General features: G+C 42.3%; 1 protein-coding gene across 1 annotated transcript in view; it reads right to left on the bottom strand.

Moving 5' to 3' along the window:
- Positions 1-17,165, bottom strand: part of LOC144769777 (putative DBH-like monooxygenase protein 2) — a 364,487-nt gene that overhangs the window by 186,898 nt on the left and 160,424 nt on the right. The window contains exon 9 of the mRNA XM_078653960.1: positions 1,444-1,540. Coding sequence (XP_078510086.1) covers positions 1,444-1,540 — 97 coding nt within the window. The remainder of the gene's footprint in view (positions 1-1,443; positions 1,541-17,165) is intronic.

Below are 17,165 nucleotides of genomic sequence, written 5' to 3'. Positions count from 1 at the left end.
GGCTATAACCTCACCCATCGGCAGACAACAATTATCAATATTGAGAGATCTCCACCTTCCCGGTGAAGAACTCAGTGGCTTCCTGGCGGCTCCACTGAACGCACTGTAGGTTTGCTGAATAGCTGCAATGTTTTGAGAAAGTGTTCAGCAAACCTTTTGGTTTTTCTAAAACCGTTTTCCAAAACAAATTCCCAAACTAAAACTTAAATAGGTCAGACAGTCTGAGGTCCTTAGGCCCAATGGCTGATGTCTGTTGGGTGTTTGGTATGAACCTTCCACTGGCAGATCCATCTAGGACCCCATCCGTGGAAACATGACATGATGGTTTTTTCAACAACAAACAGACCGTCAGCTTAGCAGCTATGGCAATACTCCACATTTATCAATGTCAACCCTGTCTGCCAAACTCTAAATAACCCCTGGATTATTGATCCTGAGGAACTTAGGGGCATATTAGCAAGAACCTCGTTAAAATGATTGCTGTTTTAGCGGCAGAAAACGATTATGGGCTTGCTAATATGCATTATAGAATTCCAATAGAAGCGCAGGTTAGATGTCCTGGAGCTTTCCTACGATTAGTAGTGGAGAACTCGGCACATAAAATGATAGGACAGGCCTATCTTTTTATGTGCAGAGTCTCCAACACGAGTGTGGAGTGTCTGCAGCCATAAAAGTACTCTTGTAAATCTGGGATTGCATGAAATTCATGGATGAATGCACAGGAACACCCATGCTCCACCCATTGGACACTTCATGTTATTAATTTATTTTGGAAAGGCACACAAGCTAGTGCAAATTGCCCCCTGCCTAGCTTTGTAAATATCTACTAGCATTTTAAGTGGTGCAACCAGGATGCAAAATGTTAGTAAATCTGGCCCAGTAGTTTTTTTTTTCTTTAAAGCAACACTGACTCCTTTAGGGACATGGGCTGCTTTAAGAAAGAATCTCGTTCGAGAATGCAAACACAGGAATAGTGGTTTGCTGTTCCTTGAAGACCACTATCTGTGTGTTTGTAGCTAATCACCGGGTGTTGCTATTAGTGAGCTGTTTAATCAATATTGATTAGTTACATCAGATTGCAACCCCCACGACTACAGATTTTACAAAGTGACCTAGTAGTAGATGGGCGCACTGCACATTACCAGACAAGTCATATACCACTAATCATTTTTTATAACCTGTCCTTTACTACATTTAGCCTGTAATGTTTAATTAATTTCGGTTGTTAATAGTTTATTTGACATATGTGCAGTAGAGAACTGAGCTGCTAGAAATACGTTTAGTTAAATTAATTCAGCATATTAGATTGATGAACAAACTTGTTAAGCACGAATGTAATTGTGGAATGTAATACCAAATTAAACTCCTGAAGGAGTGTGTTCCAGATGAAGTAGGTAGTTCACTGATAATAACAGTTTGTTCAGTCTCAGGTAATGCACTTACCATTTTGATAGGTATGACCGCAGGCAGGTGTCTGAACTCTTGTAGGCTGAAGTCGTAGGACATGTCTCGGCCCAAGAAGCCAATCTGGGTTCCATTCCTTGTAGAAATGAAAGGCTGTTAAGAACTTTCGCATTGTAAAGCATCTTCAAAGCATTAAATTTGGGTTGGGTGTATAGGAGTTTCCCCTTAGATTTAGACAGCCAAATGGCTAAAAAAAAACGTTTAAAAAATAAGGCCTCTAAATGTGATAGCACAGATTTTATATCCATGAAGTTTATATTCTGGAATTCTCTTACACCAGCTTTTGAAGAGAGCACCAACATTTCATGTAACACCACAACTTCGAATCTGATCAAGACCCCAGAAACCATTCAGCTACAGGCAGACCTATGAGAGACACTAACTTGCATAGCATAACAAAACCTCTCAGACAATAATATTTGGCATCTGAACTTTCAGGCCCAGTTATATTTGCCCCTGGATTGCCTATAACCTACTCTTATTTGAATCAACCAAACAGACAGACACTTGCTTGCTCCGACAGCAAATCTAATTCATGGGAAATTAAATCATGGGAATGGGGAAACAGCCTTTAACACAAAGCCGGTATCACACAGTCTTAACCACGCAGGCAACACTACCACACAAGTATTTACCAAGCAGGATTTTGCAACCAATATGCCTTTACCACGCATGCCATTGCAATGTATTTCGTTGTAAAGGCATGAATGGTAAAGGCATATTTGTAAAAAAAGTTTTAAAGTTAAGTATGTGTAAGTATTAATGGTTGTATGTTTTAAGTGTACATCTAAATATATAGCTGTATATATAAGAGTGAAAAAGGGTAATTTTACGGTTTAGGGTTGGCATGGGATTTTGGTCGGTAAGGATAGTTTTAGGGTTTAGGGTGGACATGGGTTTTGGGGTGGCATGGGTGCATGCATGTGTGTGTGTGTGCGTATATATATACATATATATATATATATATATATATATATATATTACCTACTGGCGGTCGCCAGTAGGTATATATAGTTAGGATTTTTTCTCTATGGGATTTTTGAAAATTCTATGTCTAATAACTTTGGCGTTTGTGGACGGAATTGGCTGAAATTTTCAGGAAAATGGCACATTTTGTTTCTGAGCAGCCCTTGAAAATTTGGGGGGGATTCGTCAAGGGGGGGCCGAGAAAAAAGGGGGGTCCCAAAACGTGTTTTTAACATTGAGTTTTCCATAGGGCGGTTGGCCTCACTTTTAGCCCGAACGGCTGAATGGATTTGCACGAAACTTGGCAAAATTGTAGGGACTGGTAGCCCGATGTGCCTTTTGTAGGTCTCAATATATGTGCTCCAGTGGATTTTGAGAAATTAACGTTTAAAAAAAGATATATATCTGTAACAGCGGACCTGGCAGCGTCCCAGGACGCGTACTTTACGCGCAACGGAGCTTTGTGAAGCGAAGCTGATTGGTTCTCCGGCGTCTGTCAACATTCCAAAAAGTCCGTAGCGGCCGCCATCTTGTCTCTCGGTAGGATCGAGAGACAAGAGGAGGTCAAAACAAAGGGGGAAATAACTATAAGGGGGCATAGTAGATCCTCGCTGACCCCCTAGGTTTGATGTGGAGGTTTGAAAAGGGCCCCGCGGGGCAAAAAAAAAAAATAATAATAATAATCGAACGGCTGAATGGATTTGCACGAAACTTGGCAAAATATTAGGGACTGGTAGCCCGATGTGCCTTTGCTAGGTCTCAATATATGTGCTCCAGTGGATTTTGAGAAATTAACGTTCAAAAAAAGATATATATCTGTAACAGCCCTCCGCTTCGCGTAACGGAGGTTTGCGAAGCTGATTGGTCATTCTGTCACTGGGCTATAGTTGGGCTACATCTGGCTGATATTTGGGCTACATTTGTTTTTTTGTGTGTCTGGCGGCCATCTTTGGGCTACATTGGGCTACATTGGGCTTCATTGGGCTACATTGGGCTACATTTGGGCTCCAACATATATATAGGCCAATGTACCCCAATATATATTTTTCAAAGTTAATTTTCGTAAAAACCACTGGAGCATATATCTTGAGACATAGCAAAGGCACATCGGGCTACCAGTCCCTACAATTTTGCCAAGTTTCGTGGAAATCCATTCAGCCGTTCGAGCTAAAAGTGAGTCCAACCGCCCTATGGAAATGAAGGAAATGAATGGGTAATTTGTAATTAGCAAATAGCTAATCGCAAACTAGGAATGGTAAAGAATCGCTATTTATTCCTTAAAGTTCGCTATTTAGGAAATGCAAAAAACTTTGATGATACATATGGCGGTTCATCTCTAACAAGATAAGAAGCATAGGGATACATTTATGATGACTGGCGCATCACCAGGGATGTGTTAGTCATTCTGTGCCGCTGTTCCGTCACCTATGGTGTGCTGCATTTACAATGCGGCGCATCATGGGGCAAAAACAGCACAGATGCGTGATGTATCTGTGCCGTAAAGGTGGCGCATTGCTGGAGTTGTATCGCAAGTGTGATGAAGCTGCAGCAAGGGTCGGGGGTGCCCCTGTCGCAGGGTTTCTGTTCTCACACAGAACTGTGGACAGAGGATTGGAACCTCGGCGAATTAGGGTGTCCCAAAACTCACGTTAGTAATCAAAAACTCCTTAGCAAGCTAGGTACAGTGTCACATTGGATATAACAAACTCTCAATGTTTAGACAATCCAGAATATGAACTTATAGTACCTCAGGATACGTGGAACTCATGAACAGTCGGTCGTTATATATTTCTTAGAAACCAGAACATGGAGTTAAGAAGAACACATGTGTATTTGAAATGTTTATTTACTAATGCCGTCTTCTCAGGCGTAGTACCTTAGATAATACAAGTACACATATTATCAGTAGCAAAATTACCAGCATAGTTACTAGTACATAAAAAGCGAATGGTGATAGTATGTTAACATGCTGTAAATGAATAAGAGTTAGCAACACTTATAAGCAGCCGCGGGCCGTGGAGGGAGTTACGGTGAGGCAGGGAGGCGGGGAGGGGGAGAAGCAGGGTGGAGAATACAAGTACACATATTATCAGTAGCAAAATTACCAGCATAGTTACTAGTACATAAAAAGCGAATGGTGACAGTATGTTAACATGCTGTAAATGAATAAGAGTTAGCAACACTTATAAGCAGCCGCGGGCCGTGGAGGGAGTTATGGTGGGGCAGGGAGGCGGGGAGGGGGAGGGGCAAGGTAGAGAGGGCTCCACCCTGCTTCTCCCCCTCCCCGCCTCCCTGCCTCACCGTAACTCCCTCCACGGCCCGCGGCTGCTTATATCTCACCCTCCCTAATACACATATTATATTATTTGCTAAGAAGGTCTCTTTGTGTTGGTTTAGGGCGTGCCCATACTTTAGTGTCTTAGATTTGAAGGAATCACATCAGCATACACCAGCTCTCTCTTCATGTGAACCGCATCAAGTGTTGTGTATGTGTGTTCGGCAAAGCAATATAAAACCCGCCTCATGCCCAGAATTGGCAGAAGTTGCACTTATGTTATGAGTATGAAGTCGTGGAGATCAGACCTCATAACAATTCTGTATCGTGTTGTTCTTGAAACTTTAGCACTCGCTATACAGATATAGTTTAACAAGCAAAGCAGATAGTAGAGCAATAACATATTATTCTCATGTAAACCACGATGAACTACTAGGTGGAAAGCTAAAGCAACAACTAAGTGTCGTGTGCAGAAGTTGCAAAAAAGGAAAAATGGCGTTTAAACCGGTAATGAGCCCATGCTAACTTAACACGGTGTAAAGATATCCAGGACCTAGATGACACCTCCCCATGATCCGGAAACGAACTGAATAAGATAATAGAAGTGCCATCTCATGAGAGCAGATTGCAAGTTTATATGTGGACGGTCCGCAAGGTAAAGCATTAAAAACTAGGAAAATTTAATGCTAAAGAAAAATAAAACAGCCAAGTACTTTATCGAGTCTTAAGCCAATAGGCAAGGTAAATAATAAAAACTTGACAAATAAGTCAATGAATTGTCAATGAAATGCTAGTACTCAGCATATCAAACATGAAAAAGGTCTATGACATAACTGTGTATGCAAAATAAGCTGCAACAGCCTCCAATAGGAAGTCACCGTCTTCATCCGAAAACAGTTCAGCCATCCAATTTAAAAGCGGAAAAGAACATACGTGCTCTCCCAGCACCGGATCCTCTATCACCATCAGAGGACAGCTCGGTGGGTTTTCAAGAAAGCTCTGTTCCAAGAAAGACTGTGCTGCCGCCAGTAAATTCCAGGGACCAAGTAGTCCATGCATCAATGCCACAGCCATAATCCTTTCGCCAGGACAAACCAACTCGTGAGTAATGATAGGAGTCATCAGCTGATTAAAGTCGACGTCAGGAGAAACCGGTCCGCAGAGACACAAATCAATGGCCCAATCGAAATCACAGGTCAGGCAGTGAAATACAGGCTGGACACAGGTGAAGTAGGAGAATCGAAAAGATAATCCATATGCCGTGCTTAATATCGCCAACGGCATTGTGCCATAATATTCTAGCATGCGATTGCGGAACAGTGTCAGCAGCTGTAGGGCGGGAGCTTGCACAGGAGGGACATCCATATTTAAAAATGTAAAAAAGCACAAGAGCGTCCGCTGGTAATGCAAGTAAAAATGCCAATCCACGAACCAGAGTGGAGAAAATAGAATGAAAGGAAGCAGGGATGACTCCAAAGATTTTCTCAAATGAAGTCACGAGACCACTGGTAACAACTTTAAAAAAGTGCGCCAGGGTCTTTGTGGAGGATGCGTTAAAGATAGTCGGAACCATCTTGCTGAAATTGAAAGGCAAATCTGAATTGAAAAGGGTCTGCACCTCTGTACGGGTGTTCGCTATGTGAAGCACGAAAGTTTCACGGGCCGAACTCAAGGCCACCTCTCTCTGAGACAAAAGAGCTCTTATTCTTGCCATGCCCTTGAAATCTGTCCCAAGGTTGGTATTTGTGGCCAGATTGAAAACTCCCTATGTTCATGTGTGGGAGGAAATAGAACATTTCTGCAGCAAATAACCCGTTCACTTACTGTTACGATAAAAGGAATACTTTTAATTAACTCAGAACAATCTTCATTATTGAGCATCAAATAACTACCATTTTCCAACAACTTGAACGTGGGGATGATAGCAGGAACTGGCGTGCCTTGCAACACGCAAGCCATATTTGGTCGGTGTTTGTTGCATGAACCGTGTAACTGTATGTGCCTACACATTAGTGAATGATCTGGCGTCTCAGTGCATTCCTCTCCATTCAGATAAACTTCTTGATCATCTTTGAAACATCTGTATGTGTATGGAAGCGACCAGACCTCATGAAGAAAAGCACTACCTAAAGGTTCATAACGACCTATTGGTATATATTTCATACAATTTGAAAACTTATATAAAGCAAAAGGCAGCGTTATTAAACCGTGGATAAGGCACGTTGCCAAAAAACCCGCAATCCTCTGCTGATGATGTCCCTGAGCATGTCATGAATGATGTAATATGTGACATCATCAGCAGTGGATTACGGGTAATAGTATCTCTAGTTTACTCCCCTATAGCTGTCTTTCTTTTAACATAAGTGTCTGTTTCCTTCCCTTATACTTACTGTTTTTGGTTCGCTTCTGGTTCGCGTACCGGCGAGCGAACTGGGAAGCGAACTAAGAGAAATAGAGGTTGGCACAGTTCCAAATATTGTACCAATTTTTTAATAACGGGGAGGTAGTTCTGAAAAGAACTTTTTTTTTTATTGTTTTTGTTGTTTTATATTTTTTTTATTATTTTTCGGAACATTTTTTTACTTTTTTTGAATTTTTCTGAACAGTTTTATATTTTTTGGGGTTTTTCTTGGAGGGGGCAATGAAAACGATTCATTGTAAAGGGCTCAACAGGAGCAACAAAACAAAAAAAGAAGTATTTATTATTTTGGGCGTTTCGTACAAACTTGCATATGATAGTCAATAGCTCTGTTGATCAGAGTGATGCTTTTTTCTCCGTAGGAAATGAATCCATCGCAAAATACGCAGATGTGTTTTACTTCACCAAATTTCATTTGTATATTTGGCACCATCTCCCTGCCCTCTGGTCCCGTTACTTCCGGTACAACAGATCTTCTGGCCATAATAGGGAGATTATCTAGGTCGTTCCGAAACTGTGCAGCACTGTAGTTGTTAGGATGCCACATAGTCATATGGCGATGCATTGTGTAGTTTCCGAAACTGTATTTTTTCTCGGTTCCTCTGGACAGTCTATCTTGACATATAAGGCAAGTTACGTATCTTGCATTTACTTTTTTCTGACCTTTGGGAATTTTAAAAAATTGCCAAATGAAGTTTTCTTTCCGGTGAGACATCCTGGGCTGCTCAGGCAAAAACTGCCTCTCTTCGTGCTCGTCGTCCTGTTCCTCTTCTTCTTCTTCTTGTTGAATTATAACTTGAGCAGGTGGTCCACTATTCCTTGGATGTGGTGGAGGTGGTGGGGAAGCACCAGCTGAAGCTACTAAAGAAGCCATTGCTCAGTGATCACAAAGGGTCTTTCTCTCACAATGATGAAAGTCAGAGTGAGGAAAGAAGGAGGGATTTTCATCATTTGGGAAAAACAAGAGTTCTCAACCAATCAAAAGTGTTCATTTTAGATTATATGACCTAGTCTTACATCATTAGGAAACCAAAAGTGAAATGAACCAATGAAAAGTGTTATTACCAAGTCACATGACTTGCTGTGTTTACGTTAAGCGCTTTGCAGGGCCTCCCGGTTTGCTTCCAGAAACCTGCGCTTTGCGACTCGCTTCGCGTACCAGTTCGCTAACGTAGCACGTCATATGACGTATCACGCGACAACGTGAAACGTCATGCGGACGGGAGGCGTCACGATGTTGTTTTCTAACGCGGCACTTGCGGTAAAGAAACGTTTACCGGCTCGCGGTCTATTTCGCGGCATCAAGGTCAGCTAACGGGAAGCTTCCCGATTCGCGAAGCGGGAACGAAGAAAAAAAATATTTAAAAAAAAAATTATTCATAAACATATAAAATATATTTTTGGATTTAAAGAAGAATACATTTTACAGCTACAGATATTAGCTGTTAAAAAACCAATGAAATTCACAGAAAAAACCATAGGTTATAGACCATATATAGTTAGGAATTAGCATTTACAAAACCTTGAAAATTCACTGAAAAAACCATAGGTTATAGACCATATATAGTTAGGAATTAGCATTTAGAAAACCTTATTTTACTCACACAAAACCATTGAAATTCCATATATAGTTAGTTGCATTAACTATATATTGCGCACCCGCAATCCACTGCTGATGATGTCACATATTACATCATTCATGACATGGTCAGTGACATCACTGATGACATCACTGATGACATCTCAAATGACATCACTGATGACATCACTGATGACATCTCATTTGACATCAATGACCACATCACTGATGATATCATTCATGTGACAATACAATGCATCTCCTCACATTTTAATATAACCTCTGTTTCACCCAGTGTTAAAAAGAGAGTATAATTTTTGAAACCATTGACACACCAATACTAGTTACTACATACGCACTCACTGATTGCTACGTCTACACACACCTTCACTCATTCACCCATACAATCATTCATACATACAATCACTCATCTTTACAACACTATCATATGCACTCATACACCTATACAGACACTCACAGTCTGCCACTCATCCATGGAGTTACTCACACACCTAGTCAGTCCTGTAAAGAATCAATGACACTTCCATTTTCTTGTCTATACAGTTAAACATAGAGCACCTTACATTTTCAAACATATACTAACACATACTTACCTTCTTATACAATCATTGATACAAGTACAGATTGATCTGCACAGAGTCACACACCTCCCAGCTAGCCACACACACACTCAGTCTCCCATACAAATACTTGGGCAATCAATCAATAACCCATATAGTTACTCATATAGCTACTGATCAACACATGCAGCAGTTTACAGAACAACAGACATAATGATGCACAAATTAAGACAGTTTAGTCACTAACCCATGCAGTCAGTGAGACACATTTAATCACTCACTCATACAGTCAGTCATGCACCTACTAAATCCTTCGTCCAGACACTTACACATCCACTCATTCTTCAATATGTAAGACATATTTAAACTTTATAGAAACAAAAAATCACTGGATGTTGTTATCAGTGATGTCATCAGTGATGTCATTTGAGATGTCATCAGTGATGTCATCAGTGATGTCACTGACCATGTCATGAATGATGTAATATGTGACATCATCAGCAGTGGATTGTGGGTGCGCAATATATAGTTAGTGCAACTAACTATATATGGAATTTCAATGGTTTTGTGTGAGTAAAATAAGGTTTTCTAAATGCTAATTCCTAACTATATATGGTCTATAACCTATGGTTTTTTCAGTGAATATATATATATATATATATATATATATTCCAACCTTTCGTCCACAGATAAGAAAGAACGATGTCCAAGCCTCAGTTGTATGCAAAATGGAGTTTAATTCACATCCCACTCGACGCGTTTCGGGAAAGCCTTCCCTTTGTCACGAGTACATTGGTCAGTTACATCCATTCTTTTAAAGAAAAAATCACATGACTTAATTGCATGATAAACATAGCCAACAGACTACCAACATATCCCATGTCTGGAGCTATGCATTGCGCCTTCTATTCCCAATATTGGGCTAAAGTATGCTTATAATTTATAAATTCAATTTAAAGGCTTGAATCTAACATTTAAATCCATGTTCTGTAACGGGTGATTTAGACAGCATATGTCACGTAATAAATCGAGCGCTTTTAAAACATTACATTGAGCATTATGTGATATTTTATCTTAGCGCTATTCAGTTTAAATAAATATCGTATTCAAACTCATGTCAATTAAGGAGAGAATCACACACGACATGAATCACATGGATGAAAATAAATAAATGAAATGAACAAATGACACGGCAGTTAGTCAGCCTCGAACCCGTGGTCAGGCATATGCTTCTGAATGCCGAGCGAGCGCGCTATGGGTAGAGCTACCATTAATCTCAGCTCGCTGCCACATTATTGTACGATACAGTTGCATTTGTGCTCACACATGCAGTAACTTGTATTTGAATGCTTACACTTATTTAGCAAGCGACATTCCGCCCCAGTGGGCATGCATATTTGTCACCCTTACATTAAGTTCATGCTGGGATCTTGACTCTTTCATGAGATTCATCATTCATCGTGATTTACCAGTTCATTTTGGAAATATTGAAGCACACTAGCACACAAAAGGACCGGCGCCTTCTCAAACTCTCCCACATTGTTAGGTACCTGTGGCAAAATAATAATAAAACAGTGTTACATAAATTTCAAAACATGTCACATCTTTCATACTTTCATACAATTTAAAATTTCCAGGGAATTGAGAGCAGCTTTGACAGAATGATGTACACACTCACTAAAAATCATCCCAGGTGCACACCTAAGCCTTCATCGCAGTTATGCCCTTGCGGTTGCATAAGTTGGTATTTAATTATGAACCTCGACTCCAGCCGTCTAAGTTCCTGTAGGCGATTCCCGCCTCTTTCTCTTATTGGCACTTGGTCTAGTGCCACATAGGAGAGAAGGCTGTTGTTGCTATTATGGTGGGACATAAAGTGCCTAGCCATTGGGTACTGCTTGTCCTGATTTTTAATCGCTCTTAAGTGTTGCAAGATTCTTTCCTTGACGGGTTTAATCGTGCTGCCTACGTAGTATTTTTTGCACGGGCATTTCAGTGCGTACACCACGTGATCTGTATGGCAGTTCAAATGTTTGTTGATTTTGAACGGCTCACATATTCCAGACAACCTCACTTCCTTTGTGTTGTGGCTGAATTTGCAAGCTTTGCATTTTCCACATACATAGAATCCTACAACCGGGTTCGATCTCTTTTTGGTCACAATGAGTGTTTGACAGACTTTGTCTCTAAGGCATGTAGGTTTCCTATACGTGATTTGGGGATAGTCTCTAATGCTGCAAGAGATATCCTTGTCAGTCTTAAGGGTGCCCCAAAATTTGTTGAGTGCCCCTCTTACTTTCTGTGTTTGAGAGTGATAATCGGTAATGAATCTCACTCCGTCCTTTTCATCATTGCCTTGGGTTTTAGAGGATTTGGTGTTATCTCTCTCTTGCACCTTAAGTATTGCTTCCTTGATACATTTATTGCTGTACCCTCTTGACTTGAATCTGGTGCACATTATGTCTCTTTCAGTCTCATAATCTGATTGCCTGGTACAATTTCTCTTGGCTCTCAAAAGTTCGCCAAAGGGTATTGAATTGACCAGATTACGAGGATGGCAGCTCTGTGCATGCAGGAGACTGTTGCCTGCAGTCTCCTTTCTGTACAGCGTTGTCGTGAGTTTCTTTTCATCAATGCTGACCTTAAGGTCTAGGAAGTCAACTGTTCTTTCACTAATGTGGCTGGTGAAAGTCAGATTGAGTTCATTCACATTCAAGGTTGCCACAAATTCCTCTATATATATTACCTACTGGCGGTCGCCAGTAGGTAGTTATAGTTAGGACCTAGTTTCCATAGGAAATCCTCAACATACTATTTGGATTAACTTTGGCCCTGGTGGATGAATCTTTGCGAATTTCTCAGAGAAGATGGCTCAGTCCGCTGCGCTCCTTCCCTGAAAGTTTGGGGGGGTTGGTGAAGTGGGGGCTGAGATAAAAGGGGGGTCCCAAAACGTGTTTTCTCCATGTTATTTTCCATAGGATGTTTAGACACGGCTACAGGTCGAACGGCTGAATGGATTTATAAGAAATTTGGCAAAACTGTAGAGTCCGGCTCGCAGATTACGCTTTTTTTGGAATGGTGTAAATCCGTTCAGTAGTTGCTGAGAAAATTAAAGTTAAAGTCAATTATATATCTATACGCGGGCACGGGTGCGCGCACTCAAACGGCTGCGCGCGAGCGGAATTATTTTTTTTGCTACGTGACGTCTGTTAACGTTCGATTCGAAGGAAATCAGGAAGTGTTGACCGCCATTTTGTCACTGCGAGTAAATATATTGTTCATTTCAAAGCGTTGGAACATGGAAAGGGGAGAAGGTAGAGATTGTTTTGCTGCGTAGGTTTTCTCAGGGTGTGCAGTAAGGTCCTTAAAGGCGAAAATATATATATATTTTTTTTTTTTAAAGTTGCGGGGTGCGCGCACTCGGGCGCGCCACCTATTTACAAGTGTGTGAAAATCGACATAAATCAGAAGTTTGAGTGCTTTGATATAAGGTGGCTCTGAAAAGAGCCCTTGTGTTAATTGAGTTTTTTCTGCATTTATAAGTAAGTAGCGATGCAGAGCCGGATGTTGCAGAGGAAGATTCTGTTTCTGCCTTCCTTCTTACTTAGTTATGGTTTTTTCACTCCCACTCCAGGCTTTTAGTCTGTGGATGGAAATCCATGAACCTAGACTCACCTATGAAACTCATACTATTGATGCTTGACTGAGGCCAAGGAGATCAGAGTGCATGTGTGTGTAAGGTGATGTACCTCTGGGGAGATGATGTTACGTTTAAACGTAGCCCCTGAGTGCTTAGTTTGGTTCTGTTCTCTGTCACTGTTGTTGATTTAGAGCCCCAAATACAAAGGCTTGTTGTTGCTTGTGAATCCCCAAGTGTATATTTGCTCATACTGATCCATAACGCCCCGGCGTATCCATGTCGTAGGCCGCAAGAGTGGGCGAAACTCAGCTGGCCGAGCAAGACTTGGGGAGGGGGCAGGAGCCAAGAGGAAACAAGGAGGGGTTTTCATCATTTGGGACAAAAAATATTTCTAAACCAATGAAAAGTTTTATTAACAAGTCACATGACCTGTTATGCTTACGTTACGCGCTCCGCGCCGGGCCCCGGATTGCTTCCGGGAAGCTGCGCTTTGCTCCTCGCACACCGGAGCACTTCCGGGTGCGCTAACGCGGCGTGTCATATGACGCATTATGCAACAACGCGATACGTCGTTGGGGCTCCACCGGAACTGATTGAATTGGTAGTCTACAGTGTTTCTGGAAGTTTCAGACTGAAGCTGGCGTCAGGATGAGAGCACCCCGTGGCTACGTCGTGGCCATTCTGCGAGCAATCATGGCAGAAGCTCCCCACCGGAACTCTGCGGGAGTCGGGGGCCCCGGTGACTCTTGTAGAATCTTCAAGGCTGATGGGACGCTTTTGGGAATGGGGCCCATGCCGTAGCAGCCAAGCGTCCGAGTTCCAGGGTTGTCCAGAGCCATCCTTGCAGGCCAGGCCCAAGTCTGTGGAGCCGACCGCCATTTCCTGAGCTCCGTGGCAGCCGCCTGTTGCTGTACCACAAGAGTGGGTGCAATTCAGCCGGATGGCGGGTGAGACGCTGTAATAGCAAGAGCAGGCGCAACTCAGCTGGCCGAGCGAGGCTCTGTGCCGCAAGAGCGGGCGCAACTCATCTTGTCGAGTGAAGCGCTGGGGTGCAGCTGAGAAACCTCCACCTGGGGAGGTGGGGGAGGCTCGTTCGCGCCGCCTCTCCCTTCCAGTGCACCCCACGCCGTCTCCTGGCGCAAGTATATGTGATGGTTGGACCAGGGCACCGCAGGACGTGTCTTTAGGTCAAACCCTCAACTATTGCACCCAACATCCAGGACTTATGCCATTTGTGGAAGGCAGTGACATCGAAGCATCTCAGGGACCAAGCATATACAGAGTCCTTCCAACAGCCTCTGCGTTCCTTCTTACCTAGTTATGTTTTTTTCAATCCCACTCCAGGCTTTTAGTCTGTGGATGGCAAACTATGAACCTACACTCACCTATGAAAATCTTACTATTGATGCTTGACTGAGGACAAGAAGATCAGTGAAGCGCTGGGGTGTAGCTGAGAAACCTCCACCTGGGGAGGTGGGGGAGGCTCGTTCGCGCTGCCTCTCTCTTCCAGTGCACCCCACGCCGTCTCCTGGCGCAGGTATATGTGATGGTTGGACCAGGGCACCACAGGACGTGTCTTTAGGGGTGTAGCTGAGAAACCTCCACCTGGGGAGGTGGGGGAGGCTCGTTCGCGCCGCCTCTCCCTTCCAGTGCACCCCACGCCGTCTCCTGGCGGAGGTATATGTGATGGTTGGACCAGGGCACCGCAGGACGTGTCTTTAGGTCAAACCCTCAAGTATGGCACCGAACATCCAGGACTTATGCCATTTGTGGAAGGCAGTGACATCGAAGAATCTCAGGGACCAAGCATATCCAGAGTCCTCCCCGGGGTATTTGCACAACGGTCCTCCACCCCTAGGCCGCCAGCTATGCTACCTTGACAGGAACAGTGTCATGCATTTGGATCGATGTTGCAGCAGGCTGCCATGTAAATAGTTATTTATTTAAACGTTTTACCCTGTTACTTTGTTGGTGTGTTGTATATATTTATAATATTTGCATAGGGTTTGTCGTTATTTTGGGCGGGGTGGGCGGCGGAGCAAATTCACTGAAAAAACCATAGGTTATAGACCATATATAGTTAAATATCTCAAGTCCATCTCTGCACTCGATGGAGATACAGGTCGTCGATCAGAAAATGTGCTGGCCACCTCTAATGGTAATAGCGTGGCCAGGGCTTTTGTCGATGCCTCTGCAAATTGCACAGGGTGCACTTGTTTGACATGCCGCACCATGGTATGTATGGAAAAGGAATATTTTTTTGTTGGATTTCCTCTTGAGAGAAACGAGTCACATATCGTGCAGGTTACTTTTGGTGCATTTACTTTCTTTTGATCTTCAGGATAAGTGAAAAATTGCCAGATGAAAGATTCTTTTTTTCTTCTTAAAGGTAGTCGATCATTTTGTTCAGATTCGGAAGATGAATGAGATACGGTAGCCATTTCACCAAAGTCTTCCGAAAAATGTAGGACGTTGTTCTCTCTTGAGAGTAGAAAAGATAGTGAGAGAAGTGGGTGGAGTGCTGCGTGTAAATTCCAGAAAAGAAACTAGTAAGAACCAATTGGAAGTGTTGTTTTCATATTGCAGCAGGCTGCCATGTAAATAGTTATTTAATAAAACGTTTTACCCTGTTACTTTGCTGGTGTGTTGTATTTATTTATAATATTTGCATAGGGTTTGTCGTTATTTTGGGTGGAGTGGGCGGCGGAGCCGAGCTATCTTGCAGCCATCATGGCGTCGAGCTCGGTTTCTCTCACTAGTTTCATATTTCTCATGAGCGGTTGTTCCTAATGTTTCTATTTTAGCGAGGTCAAAAAGAGATCCTATCAGTGGCCTACTGATTTTGCTCGATTCCTTTTGTTTTTTCTAACGATTTTTAAGTTAAAGTTTGCTAGCACGATACAGCGGCTAGTCCGCATTTTATATATATGTCTTTTTTATTAGGGGTGTCCTCCGGTGGAGTCGGACGATCTACCTCTAATAAACGGTAAGTGTTCCTCTGAAGGAATGCGTCTTGAAAGTGGCTGACTGTAATGTATGATATTTCACTCAGTGACTTTCAGGCCCATGCTGTTTCAAAACTGTGCATGTGCTTGAAGCAGGCATAGGTATTGACGCAGCATTGTGAATATAGTGCATTGGTGAGCCTTGCTGGAGCTGCATCACAGTTGCGATGCAACTCTAGCAATGTATTACTTTTTCAGCACAGATGTGTTACGCAAGTATTGGGTGTTTTTGTACCATGGTGCGCCACATTTCAAATGTGGCACACCATGGGTAACGGAGCACTAGCATACTGTGGTGCACATTAACTGGTGCATATCTGGGTATGAAGTAGTTAACATAAATCTGCCCCATAGGTTACAAATCCGCGTTTAGTACACTGTTTGGCCTTTGTAGTTTTATGTTTTTTCTGTTATTCTATGTAGGTATGTAATATTGCAATATTTTTCTCACGAAAAAGAAGCTATGAGTATTGGGTTTCTGAAAGATTGCAAGATTTTTAAAATTAAAAAGCAACAACCGTGGCATTGTTAAATATAGTATTGTAAATACTTATCTTTAACAATGATGAGAGAGTAAAAAAAGGTTAACATGATGTTTTAAAGTTATTCACAGGCTTCTTTAGAGGAAGTATTCTATATGATTGTAGCGTGGGTGTTTCACTTTTTTATAGGTAATAGAATGCATTCTGCAAGCATGTAGTACTCCTCCTGCTACAGCATAAATATTCTTCAGTGCTTATTTTCATTTCGTAAGTGGTATTGAGACCGACACAGAACTTCAATGGATCGGAGGGGCTGTTCCTGTGCATCTGGAGGACTGCCAAGCCGTTGCAGCAGTGGGAGTGAGGCCTCTTACAGGGGCGTAGCGCAGCTCCTTTTGATGTTCACAATTGCAGTTAACAGGGTAGAGATGTCCGTGGAATTTATGGATGGTTAGTCACACTAGAGTGTGTGCGGCGCCCCTAGCACCTTATTACGGCACACAGGGGAGCCGTGTTGCACAGTTTGAGAATCAGAGACTTAGGAGATAAACCTTCATAATAGGAAGGCTTCTAAGTGATAAAAATCGCCGGTGCTCGGCGTTAAAAATATCACTGCTATCGGTGGAATTTTCCACGGTGTTAGTGCTTCAACAGAAATGGGAACACATATCTGATAGAAAATCCTGTAACAATCTCAGTATTTCACATTATCGCGTGAAAAGAAAGTCTTTCGAAAGATGTTGAACGTTGTTCT

Source organism: Lissotriton helveticus, chromosome 7, assembly GCF_964261635.1.
Source record: "Lissotriton helveticus chromosome 7, aLisHel1.1, whole genome shotgun sequence".
NCBI classification, from domain to species: domain Eukaryota; kingdom Metazoa; phylum Chordata; class Amphibia; order Caudata; family Salamandridae; genus Lissotriton; species Lissotriton helveticus.
The sequence above is the reverse complement of the archived record's forward strand: the minus strand, read 5'-3'. Positions and strand labels throughout refer to the sequence as shown.